The 19,587-nt window shown below is 57.3% G+C and overlaps 1 protein-coding gene across 3 annotated transcripts; it reads left to right on the top strand.

Moving 5' to 3' along the window:
* Window positions 1–85: 85 nt before the first annotated feature.
* Window positions 86–13,122, top strand: LOC140685579 (sperm acrosome-associated protein 7-like). 3 transcript variants are annotated; one of them, XM_072937388.1, is made up of 7 exons: window positions 86–231; window positions 2,939–2,995; window positions 4,953–5,054; window positions 5,940–6,047; window positions 7,986–8,081; window positions 11,430–11,510; window positions 12,924–13,122. In XM_072937388.1, exons 1-7 carry the CDS (start codon window positions 144–146, stop codon window positions 12,938–12,940), a joined length of 549 nt encoding a protein of 182 aa, XP_072793489.1. In that variant the 5' UTR covers window positions 86–143; the 3' UTR covers window positions 12,941–13,122. The 3 variants fall into 3 exon arrangements, with proteins under 3 accessions (XP_072793489.1, XP_072793491.1, XP_072793490.1); XM_072937390.1 differs by lacking the exon at window positions 5,940–6,047; XM_072937389.1 differs by lacking the exons at window positions 7,986–8,081; window positions 11,430–11,510; window positions 12,924–13,122 and adding an exon at window positions 7,585–7,932.
* Window positions 13,123–19,587: the final 6,465 nt, after the last annotated feature.

Genomic DNA, 19,587 nt, shown 5'->3' on the forward strand with positions numbered 1-19,587 from the left:
GAACACAACCCTCTACACAGGCAGGACCCTGCTCACTTCCTGCCGTGATGTCACACACCCCGGACATTCCACAGTGTCCTGGAGACCAAGGCTGGAGAAGCCGAGGGCCCTTCAGGAGAGGGGCCTCCTTCAGCGGAGGGACCATGGCAGCTAGTTCAGGAGTGACCGTCCTTGTCCTGCTGCTCTGTTGCTGGCGGGGAGCTGAGCTCCAGCCGATAAACATGACCACAGGTACCCTCTCGGGGGTTGTTGTAGAAAACGGGGGCCACACCTACCCCCAGGGTGCCTCCCCGAAATTACCATTTATTCACGGGCGAATGGAGCAAGTGGAAAAGTTGTTCTGTCTTTGAAGAATTTTTCAGATCTAAAACTCCGTGGGAGGATAGCATACAGTATATAATTTAACTTTTTGTTACAGGAATTTTCTAACTAACCCCAAATTAGAGGAACGGTGGGAGCAAAGTCCAGCACCCGATTTCAGTCCTGTCCTCCTCATGCGCGCACGTGCACACTCGCGCTTCTGTTGTTACCGGAGTGTTTCAGCTCCGTCCGAGATGTCTCATCATTTCCCGCAGACGCTGTCTTACTTACATAAGGCATTTTTATTTCACATTCCTACAGTGTCACTAAGACACTTATAAAATTAAGACTCCCTGCAGCCCCCAATACCGACCACACTCAAACCTTCCCCAGGTCTCAGAACGACCTTTACAAGTGGTGGGTTCGAATCCCAGCCCAGCAGCCCCGCGTGCCTTTGGCTCCAGCCACTGTGTCCTGACCTCTCAGGAGCTGAGGAAGGGTCAGTGGACGATGACTTCCCCGGAATGTGACTCCCTGGCTGAGCAGGTGCAGAGGGGCGGGGCCTGCATGACCCCCTCTTCTTGCCCGGAGGCTGTGAGCCCAGGTCCCCTCTCCCCCAGGGGCCACCTCCCTCCTTCCCCGGGGGTCACCAGGGACGAGCTCAAGGACAGGGGCGCTGACAGGCTCCCCCCGCCCAGCTCCCCGGCTGGAGGAGCAGGTGGTGCCCAAGTTAACTGGGGGTCGGCCCAGCCTGGCCTGGGTCTGAGCAGGAAGGCAGGTGGTCACCCGCCTGATCATGTCACGAAGCAGCTAATGTTTCCAGCTGCCTCTCCTCAAGATGCTGAGTTTTGAGACGTTTACCGAGGACAGTGCCCTTCAGGTGCTGGGGCATCAGAGGGTCTGTGACAGGTGGGAGGCGGTCACCCCCGCCGCTGCACGCCCCCAGCTGCCCATTCCTTTTCTGACGGTCCGGCTCCCAGCGCCCTCGGGAGCTGCTCCCACGCACGGGTTACACTGAGCGCTCTGGACGCAGCCCCAGAGCCCGCCCCATCTCCCGTCCAGACAGAGACGCCCTTGGGTGACCTTCAAGGGCTTCTCAGCTCGAGAGCAGCTAAAGGCAGATGGGAAATGGTTCTCTCTGCTCGGACTCCTGCCTCGGTGGGCCCGGGGTTGGCCCGACCACGAGGCAGGAAGGGGAGCAGCAGCCCTGGGCCTCCTGCGGGAGGAGGGGACCCCCCGTCCTCCCCACATTAGCCAGCGCACAACCGCAGAACTCAACAGTGAGCCTTTCCCGGTGGCCAGGGTGTGCACTGTGCAAATACGGAGAAAGAGCAGTGGGACATTGGAAGGCGGGCACAGGGCCGGTGGAAAACTGAGTGAGGAAGAGGTGACAACAGGCAGAGCAGAGGGAACAGCCACACTTGACAATGCACTTCAGAACCCGGGCGGATATCACAAAGCATAAATATTTGTCTGCATACGCTCCCGGGCTGGCACAATGCCTCCAGTGTAATTAGGGACACACACAGCATGAAAAGAGTATTTTTGACAAAGTGCTTGCACTAGCAGCTGTACCCATTCGCAATGACTCATTAATGTCGCCTCCAAAGAGAACTGTACTTTGTTTGCCCGTTTACGGAGGTCAGCATGCTGGGAAGCGATTGTCATCGCAGCGCAGACCTTTTTGTGTTGTTTCCCCGCATTGTTCTAAACCTCGTGTGTGCAGATGAGCCCATTGGTATGCAGATTGTCCATCATTAAAGCCATTTGAAAATCAGCGTCGTCACTGGTTTAGTGCTGGGACTTGAGTGTCTGCAGACGCCACCTGAGCGCTCCGCGCGCGGCAAGGGGAAGGCGGCCCTGCCCAGCGGTCCTCGGGGTCCTCGGCTCTCTGGTCTGCCCCCGCTCCCCAGGGCCAGAGGAGGAGGCTGATCTTGACCAGGAGTGGAGGCGGGGGACCCGGACACCCAGCTCCAGGGGGAGTGCGTGGCCCTCCTGGTGGTGGAGTGGCCGCGCGCCGGCTGGGCCTCGGCACAGGCCGGGCCAGGCAGGCCTGAGGCCAGGACCGGACTCCAGGGACCCCAGGAGGACTGACTTCTGCGGTCAGCTCCCCCGTGGGACTGGGGCCACCCGGAGTCGCTCTGCTTATGGAAGGAGCCAGCAGGCGGGCGGCCAGTCTCTCTGGGTCCCCCGCCCACTAGAGAGGCACCCGGCGCGTGGCCACGTACACTCTCCACATCACATCCCTCAGCGCCTGGACGCGCTCCTGGCTGGAAGCGGCCACGCAGGAGGCAGAGTGAGGTTACTACAGGACAGGCGTGTCCCTCCTCACTTGTCCCTTGAGCACGGGCAGGGCGCGGCCGTCCTGGGAGCCAGACGCTGGTCCCCCCCACCCCGAGGGTCGGGACGGTGCCAGCCAGTGCTGCCTGGGGGCGCAGGTGTCAGCTCCGAGCACATGGCGTGTGTCCTCACCTTCCCTGCTTCCCAGATGAGGCCCAGGAACCCCGTGCCGGGCTCCTTCCCTGAGAGCGGCTGCTGGGCCCCTCAACACCACTCTACGTAGCGGGACGTCAGTGCAGGTTCAGTGAACTTTGTTAAACTCTTAGGGTTTTTATTTCCCTCCCCTCCCCGCCCCCAGGTCCAACTACTGAAACAATGAGCTCAAAAAATCTAGAGGACATACCCGGAGTATTCGGTAAGGAACCTCCTCTTATCAAACTTCTGGCTGTACCTGGACGGGTCGGGTGACCGTCACTGGGTGTCTCCCGGGTAACCTGGTGCAAGTGGCACAGGGTGGAGGGAAGTGATTTAATCTGAGGCTGGAATCACATCCCCACGGCCCCGCGCAGGCGGGCGCGGTGGGGGAGTCAGACCCCCTTAACGATGCTGCGTGTGGTCGGACGGGACGGTCAGAAGCGCCAGGGCCAGCCAGGTGGTCAGGTGGACTGTCCAGGAAGCATCCAGCTCCACCAGGTCAGGGAGTGGCTGTGATGAGGACCCGCACGTCCTGGCGGATCTGACAGTCACTGTACGTGGGGACTAGAGTCCTGACACGGTACTTGCTCCGTCCGTGGGGCCCACCGCCCGGAGCCCCAGCAGCCTTTGGGGAAAGTTCAGAAAGAATCGAGTCACTGGGACTTCTGGTGGTGGTCTGGGCTCAGCAAGCTAACCCTGCAGGGGGACCGCAGTGCCCCCCCCCAGGTGGAAAGCAGAACACCTTAAAAGTGAGAAATCCTTGCCTCTGGAAATAAGTGAAGAGGACCCCACGAGAACAGCCCAGGCTGTTGGACCAGAGCTCGCTGCACAGGGCTCAGCCCCATCACGTGTGTGGGTCAGAGACCCAGACAGGCGGGGAGGGGAGGCTCACGGTGGGCAAGGGGATTCAGGAGTGTCCTGGGGGAGGTGCTGGGGGGACAGCTCGGGGGTGTCCTGGGGGAGGTGCCGGGGGGACAGCTCGGGGGTGTCCTGGGGGAGGTGCCAGGGGGACAGCTCGGGGGTGTCCTGGGGAGGTGCTGGGGGGGACAGCTCAGGGGTGTCCTGGGGGTGGTGCCGGGGGGACAGCCAGGGCTAGGGGTCCCCAGTAAGTCACTCCTGGCTTCCTGCGGGGCAGACTGACTCCCGGGGGACTCAGTTCTCTTGCCGGTCAGCCAAGCCCTGCCCCCTGCCTGGCCCACCTGCCTCGGGGCCCCCCACCCCAGCCCTGGGGAGGGGTGGCTCTGTTACAGCCGAAGGGCTGTGCACAGCCCATCTCTTGAGATTGTGCCCTCACGCCCGGCTAGTTTGCTTGAGATGGAGACCAGGGTCCCAGGAGGGGCCATCCTCGACCCTCCAGCACCTGGACTGTTCCTGGTATACAGCAGGTGCTCAATACATGCTTGTGGTTCTCATGAGTATCCACCCTTCTCCGTGACCCCAAATCTAACCAGACATCATGACGGTTTAGGGACCTAGAATGGGTTCTCCTGCCTGGCAGCTGCCCAGAGAAGGGGCCAAGGTCGTTTACAAGGTGGAAGCAGGTGTTGCCAGAGCAGCTGCACCAGCTGAGACTCGACCGGCTTCCGGAGCAGAGCCCGGGGCAGCTCAGCCACGTGGTGTCGTGCTCCTGTGGCACCAGTGGTTCCACCGCATGAGGCCGTGTCCCTGAGGTCACCCTGGCCGGCCCTCCCGCTGGTGCCCCGCGTCCCAGATGGCGTCCACAGCTCCAGACACCAGGGCCACTTCCAGGGCAGGAGGAAGCGGGGTGCAGGTCCAGACTCTGCATGTCCGTAGCCCACCGGCTCAGGGGTCTCGGCACCCCGCTGGCGCACTGTCCCAGGCAGGTTCTGGTCCGAGGAGGGTGGCGCGGCCGCACATGGGTGAGCGCTTCCCCGCCCTGCCGGTGATGTCTCTGTGTCCTGTGGTATTTCCGGCCTTCTCCCCCGACTTGAGTATCCCACGTGAGCTGGAACCGGGGACCAGATGGCGTTTTCGGAAATTATTCAGGGAGTTTCTTTAGAACTCCAGACAAGCTTCTTTAGAAACCAAGTTCCACCTCCACGGAGTTCACTGTGCTCTGTTCCGGTCCGCCGTTAGCTGACGGCCGTAGGTCCCCGTAGAGCACAGGGTTAGGCCCTGCGTCTCAGCTTTAACTGTCCTCGTGTGCTTTTCCCAAGATGAAATTCTAGTCGAAGAGATTTTGGAGCCAAACAAATCATCCGTGTCTAAAACACAAAAGGCAGGAACAACGTTATCCTCGAAGCTGTTCCAGGAGAAAAGTAAGTACACGCTTGTTAAAGCCTCAGCTTCACGGCGTCCCGGAGCCCGCGGGGCGCGCGCAGCCCCGTCAGGTCAGCGCCCTCGGAGGCCGGCTGCCTCCGGGGCAGACGCAGGTGGAGACGAGAGGGAACGTGTCCCAGACGTTGCCGTGCTCCTCCCGAGACTAGGGAGGTCAAGCCCAGCCGGGCAGAGACCACTTCCCTTCATTCCGGGTGGTCTCTGGTGCCCGTGCAAGAAAGGCCTCGTGCTTGGGGGGCAGGTGGGGCTCGGCCACTGCGGGACCACGGGGCGCAAGGGAACAGGAGCATCAGCTACCCAGCACGTCGGATGCTCACCGCAGCCTCCTGAGAGCCGGGCAGTGACAGTGACCCCACCCGACGGGGGTGAGGCAGGCCTGAAGGAGGACGGGCCCCGGAGCACACAGCTAGCAGTGAACAAAAGCAGCACGCTTTCCAAAGTGCGGCTTCGTAAGGTCCAAACACACAGATGAGGAAATGGCACACTGAGGTCCAGGACGGAACATCTGGCTGACCCTGCCTAAGGCGAGAGCCCTGTGTCAGAATCCACAAGGGGTGGGTGAAAACGCATTCAGTAGCAGCGTGGGGAGAGGGGGTCGGTCAGCATTTCCTGGAAGTGTGGGGTCCTGATGTAAATTCCGGTCCCGAGGGTTAGCTCACCCAGCATCTGCTGAGGCCCAGACAGCGGGCTTCAGGGAGGTCAGGGGATGCCTGACTGTTGACATGTGGACTTGCCAAAGCGCACTGTCAGCGGAAGCTGAAAACTGTGTTCGCATTCCAGCCTAGTGTCTTCAAGTGCAGCACAGAAAAAACTGTTCCTAAGTGTGTACGTTATGTTTTCCCTTTTTTCCATGCTCTCCATCAAAGACAGCGGCACTGGTGAGAATTACCAGCTTGGTGGACCTGAGGGCCATCACGAGCTCTCAGATATTTCGCAGTTCTCTCTCGGCGCCCAGGACAAAATTCTCAATAATGGTAAATGCAGCCAGCGGCTCCCGCCTGAGCTCAGCCGCAGTGGGAGGACAGACAGAGATGCCTCCTTCACTGAGCGTGGCTGGAGGCACGGCTGCTGCACCCGGGATGGGCAGGTTTCCCACCTCCGTCGGGCACGTGGGAGGGGAGCTGACTCAAATACACATTCCCGGGCCCTGCGGAGTGTCTCTGCCCAGGAACCTGCATTTTCTGTCTGTTCCCCAAAGGGTCTCTCCAGGGACCCCGCCTCTGGTGTCTGGGAGATTGAACAGGAAGGGGGGCTCCACCCACAGTTAACGCTCCTAGCGTCTCTGGATGTGTCCCACCCCTTGACTTCTGCAAACTGCCCAGTGGCCAGTGTGGTGTCTGCCGGCTGGTGGCTTCCTATCCCTGCCCCCCTCCTCTGTTTATTAACTGGGACTCTGCTCTAAGGAAGAGCTTGCCCCTCACGGATACGCATGTGTGTATGGATTTAAGGGTTTATTAATACCCACTCGCACTCATAAATATTTACTTTATTCTATCACTTTCAGCACATTAACTTCAGTATTTCCTTGTCCAAACTGCCCCGCCTTTGCCTTGGGAGCTCCTTCCATTTGGTTCTTCTGTCCTTTTAACCCCTCACCCTTTCTGACCACACCCTTACTTTCTGGCCCCATGAGATGCTCGGGGCCTCCTGTACCACCCCCACCCCCACCTTGGAATCTCGTTTCTTCTGTCAGAGCTGAACTTAGAAACTAAAACTGGGTGCCAGGGAAATGCAGTGCAACAGCATTGCTTCCAGGAACTCTCGGCAGCCAGGCTGGAAAACGTATGAACGCACGCAGACACCCCTGTCTGAATTCTGTCTTCCTCCCGCCCTCCCTCCTCTTTCTCTGCATAAAACCACAAGTTCACATTGACACCTCTGGCTCCACTCCAACCTCACGGGTTCTTTCAGGGACCCGTCTCCAAGCTCCTTCTTGGTCACACTTTCTTAGCAGCCTGGATCCCATTTTCCACAAAGGACTGAATCATTTGCTTAGTCCTGGAATCGCTCTCCCCCACCCTTGAGAAAATCAGGGTTCCCGACAAGGGAACAATGTTTGTGAACAAACACGTCTCCGTCTCCTGGTTCCCAGCGTCGCCCTCCGTGCCCGCCGTGCACTCTGTGTGTGGCTCGGCTCCAGTAAGTCAGGCTCCTTGCTGCTGCTCACCTTGCCTTGCTGTCATCCTGTTCATTGTAAGCACTTACTCACCTTTAAATCTATGAAGCATCACCATGGCTTTAAAAATCACAACCACAGAAAAAGGACTAGACACCCGGTCACCCCACATCCGCGCCCGCACATCCAGCAGGGGACCCGCCTCGCTGGTTCTGTCTTGTCCCCCCGGCACCTCCTCCCGCGCCAGGGAGGAGATGAGGGGCATCCGTGAGCCCTTCCTTGATTACGTGAGGGACACACACAAATCTCCTCTAGTCTTCGATTTTTCCCCTTAACATTGAAAACTGAAAATCACCTCACCTCAGTCAGCACAGACCCTCCTCCATTTTTCACAGCTGCAAAGTGCCCCACAGAGTCCACGGGCCAAACCTCGAGCCCCGTCAGCTGTGCGCAGCCTTGCCCCTGTTGCCAGTCATCCGCGGCTACGGCGGCTACGGCGATACGGTGACGAACAGCCTGGTGCACGTGTACTTCCCCGTCGTGGGGGCTGTGTCTCCAGGCTGAATCCTTAGAACCGAGACGGCCGGCTCAGAAAATGAGCGAACGTGGAAACTTACTAGTCAGATGCCGCCTGACTCTATATTTCCATCGTGACTTTCCGGAATACCCTTTCCAACGAAACGTGAAAGCGAGATTAGGGTTTTGACCTAACTTTTAAAATAAAGTATGGGCCAAAATCTTCATAGGTGTGTAATCAAGGAAATGGCTCCGATTTTTTCCATGTTCCTCATCAAAGAACCCAATAAAGATGGAAGTTACCAAGTCGGGGGTCTCGAGAGATACCACGGATCAAAGTTCCCCGTTGGCACCGAAGACAGATTTCATAATGATGGTAAGTGCACCTTAACCCGCCCGCCTGCGTTCCGCACACCGTCGGGGAGACAGGGTACGGGCGTCGGAGCTCGGCGGGAACCACAGCCGCACCTTCCACATGGGGTCCCGCTGTTGACACACCACTGACTGCGGGTGAGGAGGTGCGTTCCAGTCTTAGCTGAATTTGCAGCTCTCTGACTGGGCGCGAGCTCGAACACAGGACCAGCAGGCATGAGCCAGCCTGTGTGCCGGGGCTCTGTGCCCATCGCCTCCTCCCCAGGTGGACGCCAGACCCCCGCACAGGCGCTGGCTCAGGACCGCGGGCTCTGTGTTCGTTTATCCCACAAGCAGAGCCGTCCCCCGTGTTTTGGTCTCATCGTCTGGGGCTGCCCTGAGCTGCGCCACTGACCTCCCCGGACGTGTCAAAGTACGGGCTCACTGCCCTCCTCCTCATGAGCCGTACCCCGGGGTTACGGGGCAGAGCGGTCCGAGAGCGGGGCTCCCGGGAATGAATGTCCTGTGTGAAGCTCCAGGCCCTGCAGCAGGGGGGCCTCCTGGCAAACCACTCGCTCCGCTTCCTGGGCTGGGATAGTTTCCTTCATCTACGAAGGGGCGTGATGGCACTGCCCACAAAATACCGCTTTTCCCTGATCATTTTTAGCCTCCTTTTAACCAGGCTTCTTACTGGCATCTGTCATAGTCCAGAGGAAACCCAGCGACCCCTCTGACACATTTCTCTGCTGAAGAGGAGTGGAAATGGAAGTTTCTGTGGGACGCGGGGACGCGGGCAGCAGCTCAGGGTAGCGGCTAAGAGCAGGTCAGGTCCTGGCTCCGCCCTCGTTAGCTGTGCGTCTTCGTCAAGTTACTCTGTCTCTCTGAACCTCATCACCCTGTGCCCTGGGGCTGATAGTGTCTTAACCTACGGGGTTATTGTGAGGATTAAACGAGGCGACAGAGGTCAAGAACTTGGGGCAGACAGAGCCCGGTTCGTAACAAATGTCAGGCATTATTACAAGACTTTTTGGTTTTCGTTAAGGTATAATTTACATACAGTGAAATTCATCCTTTTTAGAGTACAGTCCTGCAAGTTTTGACAAATGCATGTCACCACCGTCACAAACGAGATACAGAACAGGTCCATCACCCCAAAATTCCACGCCTGCACGTCTTCAGCTCCTTCCGCCATCCCCAGCCCTGAGAAGGACTGACCTGTGCCCTGTCCCTCTCATGCTGCCTTTTCTGGAATGTCACGTCCGTGGGTGGTACGCTGTGCAGACCGTCGAGTCTGGTTTCCTCCGCCAGCACCACCACTGGTGAGGGGTATCGGCGGTCTACCTGTCTTCGGCTGAGTGGCGCTCCGCGGTGACCACCTTGTTTACTCACTCACCCGTGCAGTGACGTTAGAATCGTTTCCAGGTTTGGGAATTACAATTAAAGCTGCTGTAAACGTCCACAGACCAGTTTGGGGGTGAATATAGATTTTCATTTCAATTCAGTAAATACCGAGAAGAAGGGTAACTGTTAGGTTTTACTTTGTAAGAAACTGTCTGATTTTTGTATCCTCTCCAGAAGAACGAGATTGCCCTGGGGCCTCCAGATTCGGCGCTTTCTCTCTTTCAGCCATCCTAGTCAGCAGGCAGTGGAATCCTATCGCAGGGCTGATGTGTATTTCCCTAGCAACTGCCGATGTTGAGCATCTTGTCGTGTTTCTCTGTGCACCTCTGGACGATGTGCAAGCACTTTCCCCGCATCAGAGTGCACCCTCACTGTGTTTCGAGAGGCACGTGTCCGTCCTGGATACAGGTCCGCCCTCAGACGTGTGACTGGAAACCATTTCTGACCAGGCGGGGGGTTTCCTTCCTCATTTGCATAACAATGCCTCTCAAAGATCAGAAATTCTCCATATCAGTCGAGTTCAGCTTATCAGTTTTCATTTTATGGATCACGTTTCTGGTGTCAAATATCAGAAACCCTTGCCTAATTCACAGCCACAGATACTAGAGGCTTCACAGTGGCAGGATTTATGTTTGTGCTGTGATCCACTTCGGGTTCATCTGTGTGTACGACGGAGGGACGGGCGGTTGGTGTGGTCTGGTTTCCGCGCACGGACGCCTGTTGTCCTGACGCCGCTCGGCAACAAATGGCTTTCTCTGCGGAGAGGCCTCTGCTGAGACCTGCTCTTGAGTTGCCGGATGGCGACGCTCCGCTCATCGTACGTGTGTGGGTCCGGTTCTGGAGTCTTCGTTTGGTTCCACTGATTTAAGGTCTGTCCTTTTTCAGATACCGCGTGGCCTTGGTCGCTGTATGTTCACAACAAGACTTAGAATCAGGCAGTTTCAGCCCCCCCCCCCGCCCTGGTCTTGATTTTCTTAATCGATTTAGATATTCTGATCCCTGCGTCTTCCCACATGAATTTAGGAAACCGCTTGTTAATTTCTACCAAAAACTGGATGGGATTTTGATTGGGATCGCTGAGCCTACAGATCGCTTTGGAAGAAGCTGACATCTTGACAATACGCAACCTTCCGACCTTGGAATGCCTTCACTTATTTCTTTATTATGTATTATTTATGACGTCTCTCATCAGTAATTTGTAGTTTTCAGCATCAAAACCTTGCACATGTTTAATTAGATTACACATAAATAGTTCCCAGTCCCTGGTGTTATTATAGATGGTACCTGTTTACTTTCATGTCCAATTGTCAGTTTCCAGTAAATGGAAATGTGCGTGTTTCGCCCACCGACTCTGTGACCCACGACCCTGCTCAACGCGCCTTCGGTCCCGGGCGCCGTCCTATAGACCCCTCAGGATCTTTTTCCACACAATCTAATCACCTGTGAACAGCTCCCCCTCCTCTGACAGAAGTGCCTTCCCTTTATTGTCTCGCCTTATTTGCACTAGTTTCAACACAGTGTCGAATGTTCAACAGTGGTGACTGGAACAGACGTTCCTCCATAACAGTGAAACCTTCAAGGACGCTTTTACTAACGGTGATGTTAGCTGTGGGGAGCTTTTCATAGCGTCCTTTTATTGGGTTGAAGAAGTCACCACCTTCTAGGTCTCCAAGAGCTTTGATCACGAATGGGTGCTGAGCTTTGACAAAGGCTTCACCTGCGTCCATTGCAGGCAGAGTGAACGTCTTTGGTGAACAGACAGTACATACTTCGGTCTTTGGGGCCAGGTGGCCCTGTCACAGCGGCTCGGCTCTGCGGCTGTGCTGCAGACGCCGCCGGAGACCGTCCGGGGCTACGCTGCCGCCACGGCTCTGGGAAGCACCGCAGTCTCAGGGGCGATGGTTTCCTCAAGCGGGAAGGATGGGAATCGTGACTGAACGCTTCGCCACAGCTTGACTCACTTTTCCCGCAGGAAAGAAGAAATCCAAAAGTGATCAACACAATAACCAGTCAGCGCTGGACAAAATCCTGCAAAATACTGGAAAATCTTCAGGTAAACGGGACAAGAATTTGACCATAATAGTGGCTCCTCGTGCTGGGAGTCTGCCCCTCTGATACGAAGAGAAGTAAAGTGTCCACTCAAGGGACCCCGTGCCCTGGGAACAGCTCTCTGGGAGAGCAGGTGACTCAGCCCTGGGGGACCAGCCGTGAGCCCTGCCGAGTCCAGGTTCCAGGAGTCACGGGCCTGAGTGGATGCCCCCTCCCTTCTCAGCCAAACTGAGCGAGCGCCTTTCCTCTTTCCCAGGAATGACTGGGACTCAGGGGGCCATCCTCACACGCCCGCACAGTGTGGTCACCTGCCCCCTGTGACCAGCCCAGGGAGGTCCCCTGCGCACCAGCCAGACCCGCTCCTCTCTGCTGGCGCCTCCCCCCAGGGCCCCTGTCTCCCCCTGCCATCACCTTTTCAGACACGACCTCCTAATGGCTGAAGCTGGTCCATGCTTTCCCCGTGGCTTCTGCCCTGGCCCTAGGCTTGTCCCCAGAACTTTCCAGAACACCTCTGAGCCTCTTCTCCAGGCCAGCCCTCCTGTCCGCCCAGCCTCTCCGAGGCAGACCTGGCAGTCACGTTGAACACTCCTGTCAACCCCTCCTGTGTCCTACACGCCACATGCCTGTCCCCTCAGCTCATTCTCATCTACGCTTTACTGTGCACCTGCCGCACGCCAGGCCCGGGTCTGGTCCTCGGGACTCACCCCCGCAGACAGAGCCCCGACTCACCGAGCTCACGCCCCCGGGCTGCTCGGCTGGGCCTCGCTGCTCCGCCTGCGGGAGTTTCCGGGTCCTGCCTCCTCCTAACGGTGGCTCCTCCAAGGACCCCCTCACCCTCACTGAGATGGGACAGCCATCTCGTCCCAAATTTAACACTGGTGAGGAGGGGTCCCAGGCACATCCCTGGGAGTTCCTGTGTCGTCAAGCACAGGCCAGGAGCTGCTCTGAGGTGAGGCCTCCTCCCCTCAGACTTTGGGGGCCAGAGCCAGTCCTGGGGCTCCCCCACCTCCCTGCCCGCTCCTCCCCCACCTCTTGTTCCCCTAAAGTTGCCAGTTTTCTCTCCCCTCCTCTCTCACTGCCGAAGCCCCCTAAACCCACACTCCCCACTTTCCCTCCATGTACACACGCCTGTGGAGCTCTGACCGCTCCGGGGTTCTGTCCTGCATCCCCTGAGCCTGACCAGGGTGACATCCGGCACCTTAAACTCAGAACGCCCCGGGCCGGCCTCTGCCCCCACCCAGGACTCGCTCCTCTTCCGTCTCCTCCCAGCCACACGGCACTGCCAATCGCTGCCCACAGACCAGGGGCACATGGAGTTGCTTCAGGCATCTCCTGTCAGGCACCTGGGACTCCACGGAAGGCTCGTGGCAGTGAGTAGAACCCCTAGAATTTCTCAAGAAAATCTCTCTCCAAACAGGAAACTCCTTCCAGTAAATGGAAGAGGAGGAGCGAGGCCCAGAGGAGTCATGGAGGCCACGAGGCCGTCCTTCTGGGGGAGCTCCCCAAAGCAGGCCGCCCCGACTGCGTGAGAGCCACCCCCATCCTTAGCAATAAAGGGCATTATGTGCACACACGTGTGTATCATTACCCAAGATAAAGCTGTCCTGTTCACGTGACTTCAAGCAGCGGTCGTTTATTTACACATTAAGCTGGAGGGTATGTGGTTTTCTTTTTGTTTGTTCTTTAAAAAGGAAATAAGAAACCAAAAAACTTGAGTCTAAAAAGAAGAGCATAGAAGTGTTCCTCTTTTCTAACAGGATAAGGTTTGAGGAACTTAACCCCAGAGCCCCAGTCCATGAAGAACCAGAGTCTGAAGGCCTGAGTCAGGGCTCCCCCCACCTCAGCAGCAGAGTGCACACACGTGCACAACACGCGTGCTCGGCGCCGCGGGGCCGCCCCGCTTACCGGAGGGGAAGCGGCTCTGGGTCCCCGCGGTGCAGGAGGCGAAGCTGCGCTCCGAGGGGCATCTGGCCGGCAGCAGTTCTCGGCCAAACGCATCCTGCCTGCGGGCAGACTCATCAGGTGAGCAGGCCGGAACGTGGTATCTGCCCCGTTTCTCCAGAAAGGCGGGTCTGAGGAAGTTCGTGGACCTTGTGTCAGCAGCAGCCACGGAGAGAGAACTTCCGTCCCGAGGCACAGACCGGGCCATGGGTGGTGTTCATTCTCAGACACCACTTTAAAGGCAGCTGGAGATCAAATCAAACGAACTTGTCTGTGAGTGCCAGCTGTGCGCTCTTCTCAGGACAGACAAAACCCTGTCCTGTCCTCCCCTGAGGTCGTCCAGTCGGCTGTAAAATCGAGGGCTGGGGGTGGGAGTCAGAGAATGAGACCTTTAATCCAACCTGGGATCCCAGACGAGGATGCTGAGGCAGAGAGAGGTCACCGGGTAAGCCGGTGTCTGAGCAGGAAGCACTGCCCTGCTCCCCGGCCCCCCATTTCTGCGACACCATTCTGCAGCCCCCACCGATAAATGGAGATTTCAGTGCTGGTTTTTTTCCTGTTTAGGGACATACGGTTTTGATTTTTGTTTCATGCTTGACTCTCACAGAACACTTTCAGAGTACTAGCTGGTTTCCCATGCACCGAACGCCACTGAGCCCTAACCCAGAGCTGGGAGGCACGTTGTCCCCATGCAGAGATGGTGGTGGCTTTCTTACACCATCACACGGTCCAGGGTGGACCCAATGCTCCTTCCCAGGCTGGGCTCTCCCTGCTCAGTGCGCTCACAGTCAGTGGCATCATCGTCCCCTGCAGGACCTCCAGTGCCTGTCCCCACAGGAACGCTGACGGAGCGAGACAAGATAGATGCGCATCATTGACTCCCCCACTGCCTCACTCCAGTCCTGATTTTGTGGGATCTCCAATTGTAGTGGTTTTCAAAAGCTGAAACCTCAGTGATTTAACAGCTTGAGCACAGTTTACGCCCCGCTCAGTGACGGCATCGAGAACAGCCCAGCAGGAAGGTGGCCATCAGGGCCGTGGGGAGTCTGGGAGACTCCGGGCAGCATCCGAATGCTGTGGGGGATGCACGGCCCCATTCTTGGTAGGCTTAAAATACAGCTGAGAAGCTAAATTTATGAACTAAAATAAATAGATGTTAGTATTAGCTAGCAAAAATCAAGTGATGAGCTGACTTATGAGTATTTAATAAGCACCTAAGTGTGCCTGAGCTGGGAGGGGGGCGTCTGTGGGTCACGAGTCGACCTGGGCAGAGGCCCGTGGGGAGGACTAGCCCTCGGAGGTCGGGGCACAGGTGGCTGAGCTCGGGTGCTGCCACCTGGGTGCCAGGGACCCCTTGGTACGTATGATGGGTTGGAAAGAATTCGTTTTTTTAATTTTTTTATTGAGTTGTAGTCATTTTACAATGTTCTGTCAGTTTCCAGTGTAGTGCACAACCTTTCAGTTATACATGAACATACTTATTTTCATTGTCACATTCTTTTTCGCTGTGAGCTACAAGATCTTGTATATATTCCCCTGTGCTACACATTATAATCTTGTTTATCTATTCTCCATATGCCTGTCAGTATGTACAAATTTTGAACTCCCAGTCTGCCCCTTCCCACCCTCCTTCCCCCTGGCAACAACAAGTTTGTATTGTATTCTATGAATCTGTTTCTGTTTTGTATTTATGTTCCTTTTTTTTTTTTTTAGATTCCACATATGAGTGATCTCATGTGGTATTTTTCTTTCTCTTTCTGGCTTACTTCACTTAGAATGACATTCTCCGGGAACATCCATGTTGCTGCAAATAGCGTTATGCTGTCGGTTTTTATGGCTGAGTGGTATTCCATTGTGTAAATATACCACCTCTTCTTTATCCAGTCATCCGTTGATGGACATTTAGGCTGTCTCCATGTCTTGGCTATTGTAAACAGTGCAGCTATGAACATTGGGGTGCAGGTGTCTTTTTGAAGTAGGGTTCCTTCTGGATATATCCCCAGGAGCGGGATTCCTGGGTCATCCGGTAGGTCTACTCCTAGTATTTTGAAGAATCTCCATACTGTTTTCCACAGTGGCTGCACCAAACTGCATTCCCACCAGCAGTGTAGGAGGGTTCCCCTTTCTCCACAGCCTCTCCAGCATTTGTCATTTGTGGACTTTTGCATGACGGCCATTCTGACTGGTGTGAGATGATACCTCATTGTAGTTTTGACTTGCATTTCTCTGATAACTAGTAATATTGAGCATTTTTTCATGTGCCTACTGATCATTTGTATTTCTTCAAATCAACTCAAAATGGATCGAAGACTTAAACATAAGACAAGATACAACAAACCTCCTACAGGAAAACATAGACAAAACATTATCTCATATACATCTCAAAGATTTTCTCCTAGAAGAAATAAAAGCAAGAATAAACAAATGGGACCTAATGAAACTTACAAGCTCCTGCACAGCGAGGGAAACCACAAGCAAAACAAAACGACAACCTACAGAATGGGAGAAAGTTTTTGCAAATGAAACCGACAAAGGCTTGATCTCCAGAATATATAAGCAGCTCCTACGACTTGATGAGAAACAACCAAACAGCCCCACCCAAACGCGGGCAGAGACTTGAACAGGCAGCTCTCCACGGACGACACGGGAAGTGCTCTTGAATGTTGACCTGCTCGGTGATTTTCAATTCTGTGGATTTACTGAGGCCTGTTCACGCCAGACATGGCCGGTTCTGATGACCGTTCCCCCTGGAGCTCGAGAGGCCCTGAGCCGGCTCCTCGGCCCCCCCGGCAGCGCTCACCGCCCTGTTGCTGGTGCACGTGCCCCTCTGCTGGCTGGGACCGGTGCTCGTGTGCGACACAGAGCTCTCATTCCCTCTGTCTGCGCTGAACTGACACCCCGTCCTTAGACTACAGAGTTCGGAGACAGCTGGTCACTCCGCTTGCATTGTGGTTTGTAGCTGGCACCACCCAGACGTGAGCGGGGCTGGACGTATGGACCGCGAGACGTCGAGGTGTAACTCTATGCAGGGGGCTGGGTTGGCTGCCTTCCCTCTTCCTGACTGGCGGCCACACCCCCTGTCCATGCAATCACGTGTCCTTTGGGGTTGTTCCCCTCCCACCCCACGTGCACGAGCTCTGGGTTGAACTGTTAGCAGAAAACCCTGCCTTCCTCGCAGGTGTCAGGATGCAGCTGGTTAGCTCCGCCCCCTAGGCCAGTGGGTCTCCAGGTGAGGTTCCTGGATGGGCAGCAGCGCGGCCCAGGGAACGCGTTAGAGCGGGTCACCTGCATCACCCCAAGCGCAACTGGACTCCGCTGTCGGGACTCACGGCCCTCCTGCCATGTGTGCCGGGGCTGGCTGTCCAGCGTCGCCGCGCCCACCTTAAACTGCCTTGAAGACCCAGAGGAGGCCTGCTCTGGTGCAGAGTAGATGCTGCACAGGTTTAGATGGAGAAAAAACCTCATTTGTGTCCAGGAGGCTAAAAGTGGCAGGTCCAGGAAACACTTTTTAAAAAGACACTGCCTTATAAGTGGTCAAACAGGTGGTTTAAACTGCTTGTGAGAACACGTTTTTCAGCTGAAGATCCCACACGATGTTTCTCCACTCAGATGCACTCCTCTGCTCGATTCTGGCTCCCTGACAACGGAGCTGTATCCAGGCCGTCCTGGATAGGTCCTGACGGCCCCACCGGGCCAGGCCCGCAGACCACACGCGGGGGCGGGGGTCCGTTATTACGAAAAACAGATGGCAAGTTTGAGGAATTAACAGCCTTATTCAAGGAGAATAACTGACACCCCGCACTACTGTCAAGGGCCACTGTGGGGCGGGCGCTGTCTGGGGGGGGTCTCTACTTGAACAAGCCCAGCCCATTGGCAGCCCTGGGAGGACACAGCGCTGCCACTGTCCCCACTGCCACCGTCCCTGCAGCCCCCCGAGGTGGCGTGACACCCTCATCAGCCGTGTTAGTCAAGGTTCTCCAGAGACACAGAACCGTCGGGGCGGGTGTGCGCGTGTCCACGGGCGGTCTCCTTGAAGGAACACTCACCTGGCCGAGGGCTGGCAAGACTGAGATGCAGGAAGAGGACAGGCCATCCGATTCCGAAGGCCGCCTGCAGGCAGAGCCCCTCTGATTTGGGACACTCCGTCTTCTCAAGGGTTCAGAGCAGGGGGACAGCCTGCCCCCCAGCACCGCAGCCGGTGGTCCGCGGTGCTCAAACCCTACTGGTTTAAATGTTACTCTCGTGGAAGACGACACCTGAGCGACATCCCGACTGGTGTCTGACCAAAACCTGGGTCCCTGCCCGGGGAGGGGACACGTTGCAGCCCTGCACCGTGGCGGCGTGGAACAGACAGAACAGACAATCTGGGGGCACAGAGGCGTGGCAATGGACGGGGCTCTGACACCCGGGAACTCCGTCGCCACGAGAGCCTCCTCCCGTGGCCCCCCTGAGAATAACGACCCCATGCCCTTCCCAACGCTCAGCCAAGGCCTGGGCCACACAGTGGACGGTGCCGGGCTCCCTGAGACCCTCGACCCCTAGAAATGAGGCCCAGCGACCCCTTCCCCCGTGCGTCACCTGACAGGACGGCCCAGGTGCCAAGGCTCCGGGTGGCCCCAGAGGCTGCCAGCGGCGGGGGCTCCAGGCAGAGCCCCCGTGGAAGGCCCTGGGCACCAGCTGCCGTGACCCGCGCACAGAAACCTTGCTCGCAACCCAAGGCGTCGTCCCTCGGGTGCCTTGGCCGGGGCTCCATTGCTCCCTCGAGCCGGCCTGAGTCCTCACCTCAGCGTGAGAGCTCCTGGTTCCCTTCCCAGACGCGGGAGACCCAGGACGGGCAACTTCAGCTCTTGAGTAAGGACAAAAGCACCTGCTTCACAGGCCTGTTCCCCGGCTGATCCGTCCAGCCCTGGGAGTGAGGCGCTGGGTCACACCAGCAGGCGAGCTGCCAAAAGGGCAGGTGACACTGAGAACAGGGTCCCATGCAGGGTGCTCGGTGGACATGAGGAGGACCAGGAGCGGGTCCGCCCGCTGCTCCCCACACACCTACCACAGGAGGGGGCCCACACCACGGAGAGCGCTGCCAGGGTGACCATCCCCCACCAGGCAAGGAGGTGGCCGGACCCGCGAGCGGGCAGCCTGGCCCCAGCCCTCAGGAGGCTCCCGTCTGATCTGCACCCTCTGGTTCCCCCATGGCCTCGTCTGCTCTCCTGTGCCTGAGTCCCTGGAGACCCCAGCTCGGGGCCATTGGACGAGCACCCAGCGCACCCAACGTCGGGCACCGGGTGGAGGTCCCAGGATGAGCCGGGCCCCATGGCCCTCAGGGCCCCGCACTGACCTCTGGCCTTGGCCAGGCGGCTGATGCGAGCGGTCAGTTAACCCAGGCGTTTCCGAGCTTCTCCGTCTGTGGACGGCTGAGGAGTAACAACGGCAGACGGGGTGGGTGTTTCAGAACCGCGTGGATCCCGGCACAAGAGGGCCCGCAGTGGCGTGAAGCGTTGTGCAGGGATGTGAGATAAAGCCGGGGCGGAGCTGGTGACACGGCTGAAAACGCACCAGCCTGGGCAGGGCCGGCCACGTCCCCCCCGGGAGACGAGGCGGGATTCTCTCCCTGCTGCAGAGGGAGGTAATGCAAGTGCTTGCAGACTATCGTGGGAAACACACCCACTCCTGGAGGGGGACCTAACACAGGTCGTTAGTGAGAACCCAGCTGACCCGGCACGCGGAGCTGGAGCCGCCCCGCTTCTGACGGGGACCTGGGCGGAGGGCCGGCCGGGGGGAGCCCCCGTTCTGCTTCCGCCCAACAGTGACATTAAGTGTCAGGCGACAGGGTGTTGGCTTGAGGACTAAATTCGCCCTACCCTGTTCCCTAATCTTTTCATTTTTAAAAATACGGAACAAAAGTGCCACCCCAGGATAGGATGTCAGTTTGAAGTTCCTTGTACGCATGGCTGGGCCCGCATCTGTGCTGCTGGCGACCACCAGGTCCTGCCGAGATGGGCAAGGCTCTGGGTGCGGCTCCGGGACCCCAGGGAGCCTGTCGGCTGTGACCCCCGGTCACCATGTGGACCGGACCCCAGCCTGGGCAGCTCCGCCAGCCTGGGCAGCTCCACCTGCCCGGAACACCTCTGCTTCGACCGGAC

The sequence above is a fragment of the Vicugna pacos genome, chromosome 14 (assembly GCF_048564905.1).
Source record: "Vicugna pacos chromosome 14, VicPac4, whole genome shotgun sequence".
NCBI lineage: Eukaryota > Metazoa > Chordata > Mammalia > Artiodactyla > Camelidae > Vicugna > Vicugna pacos.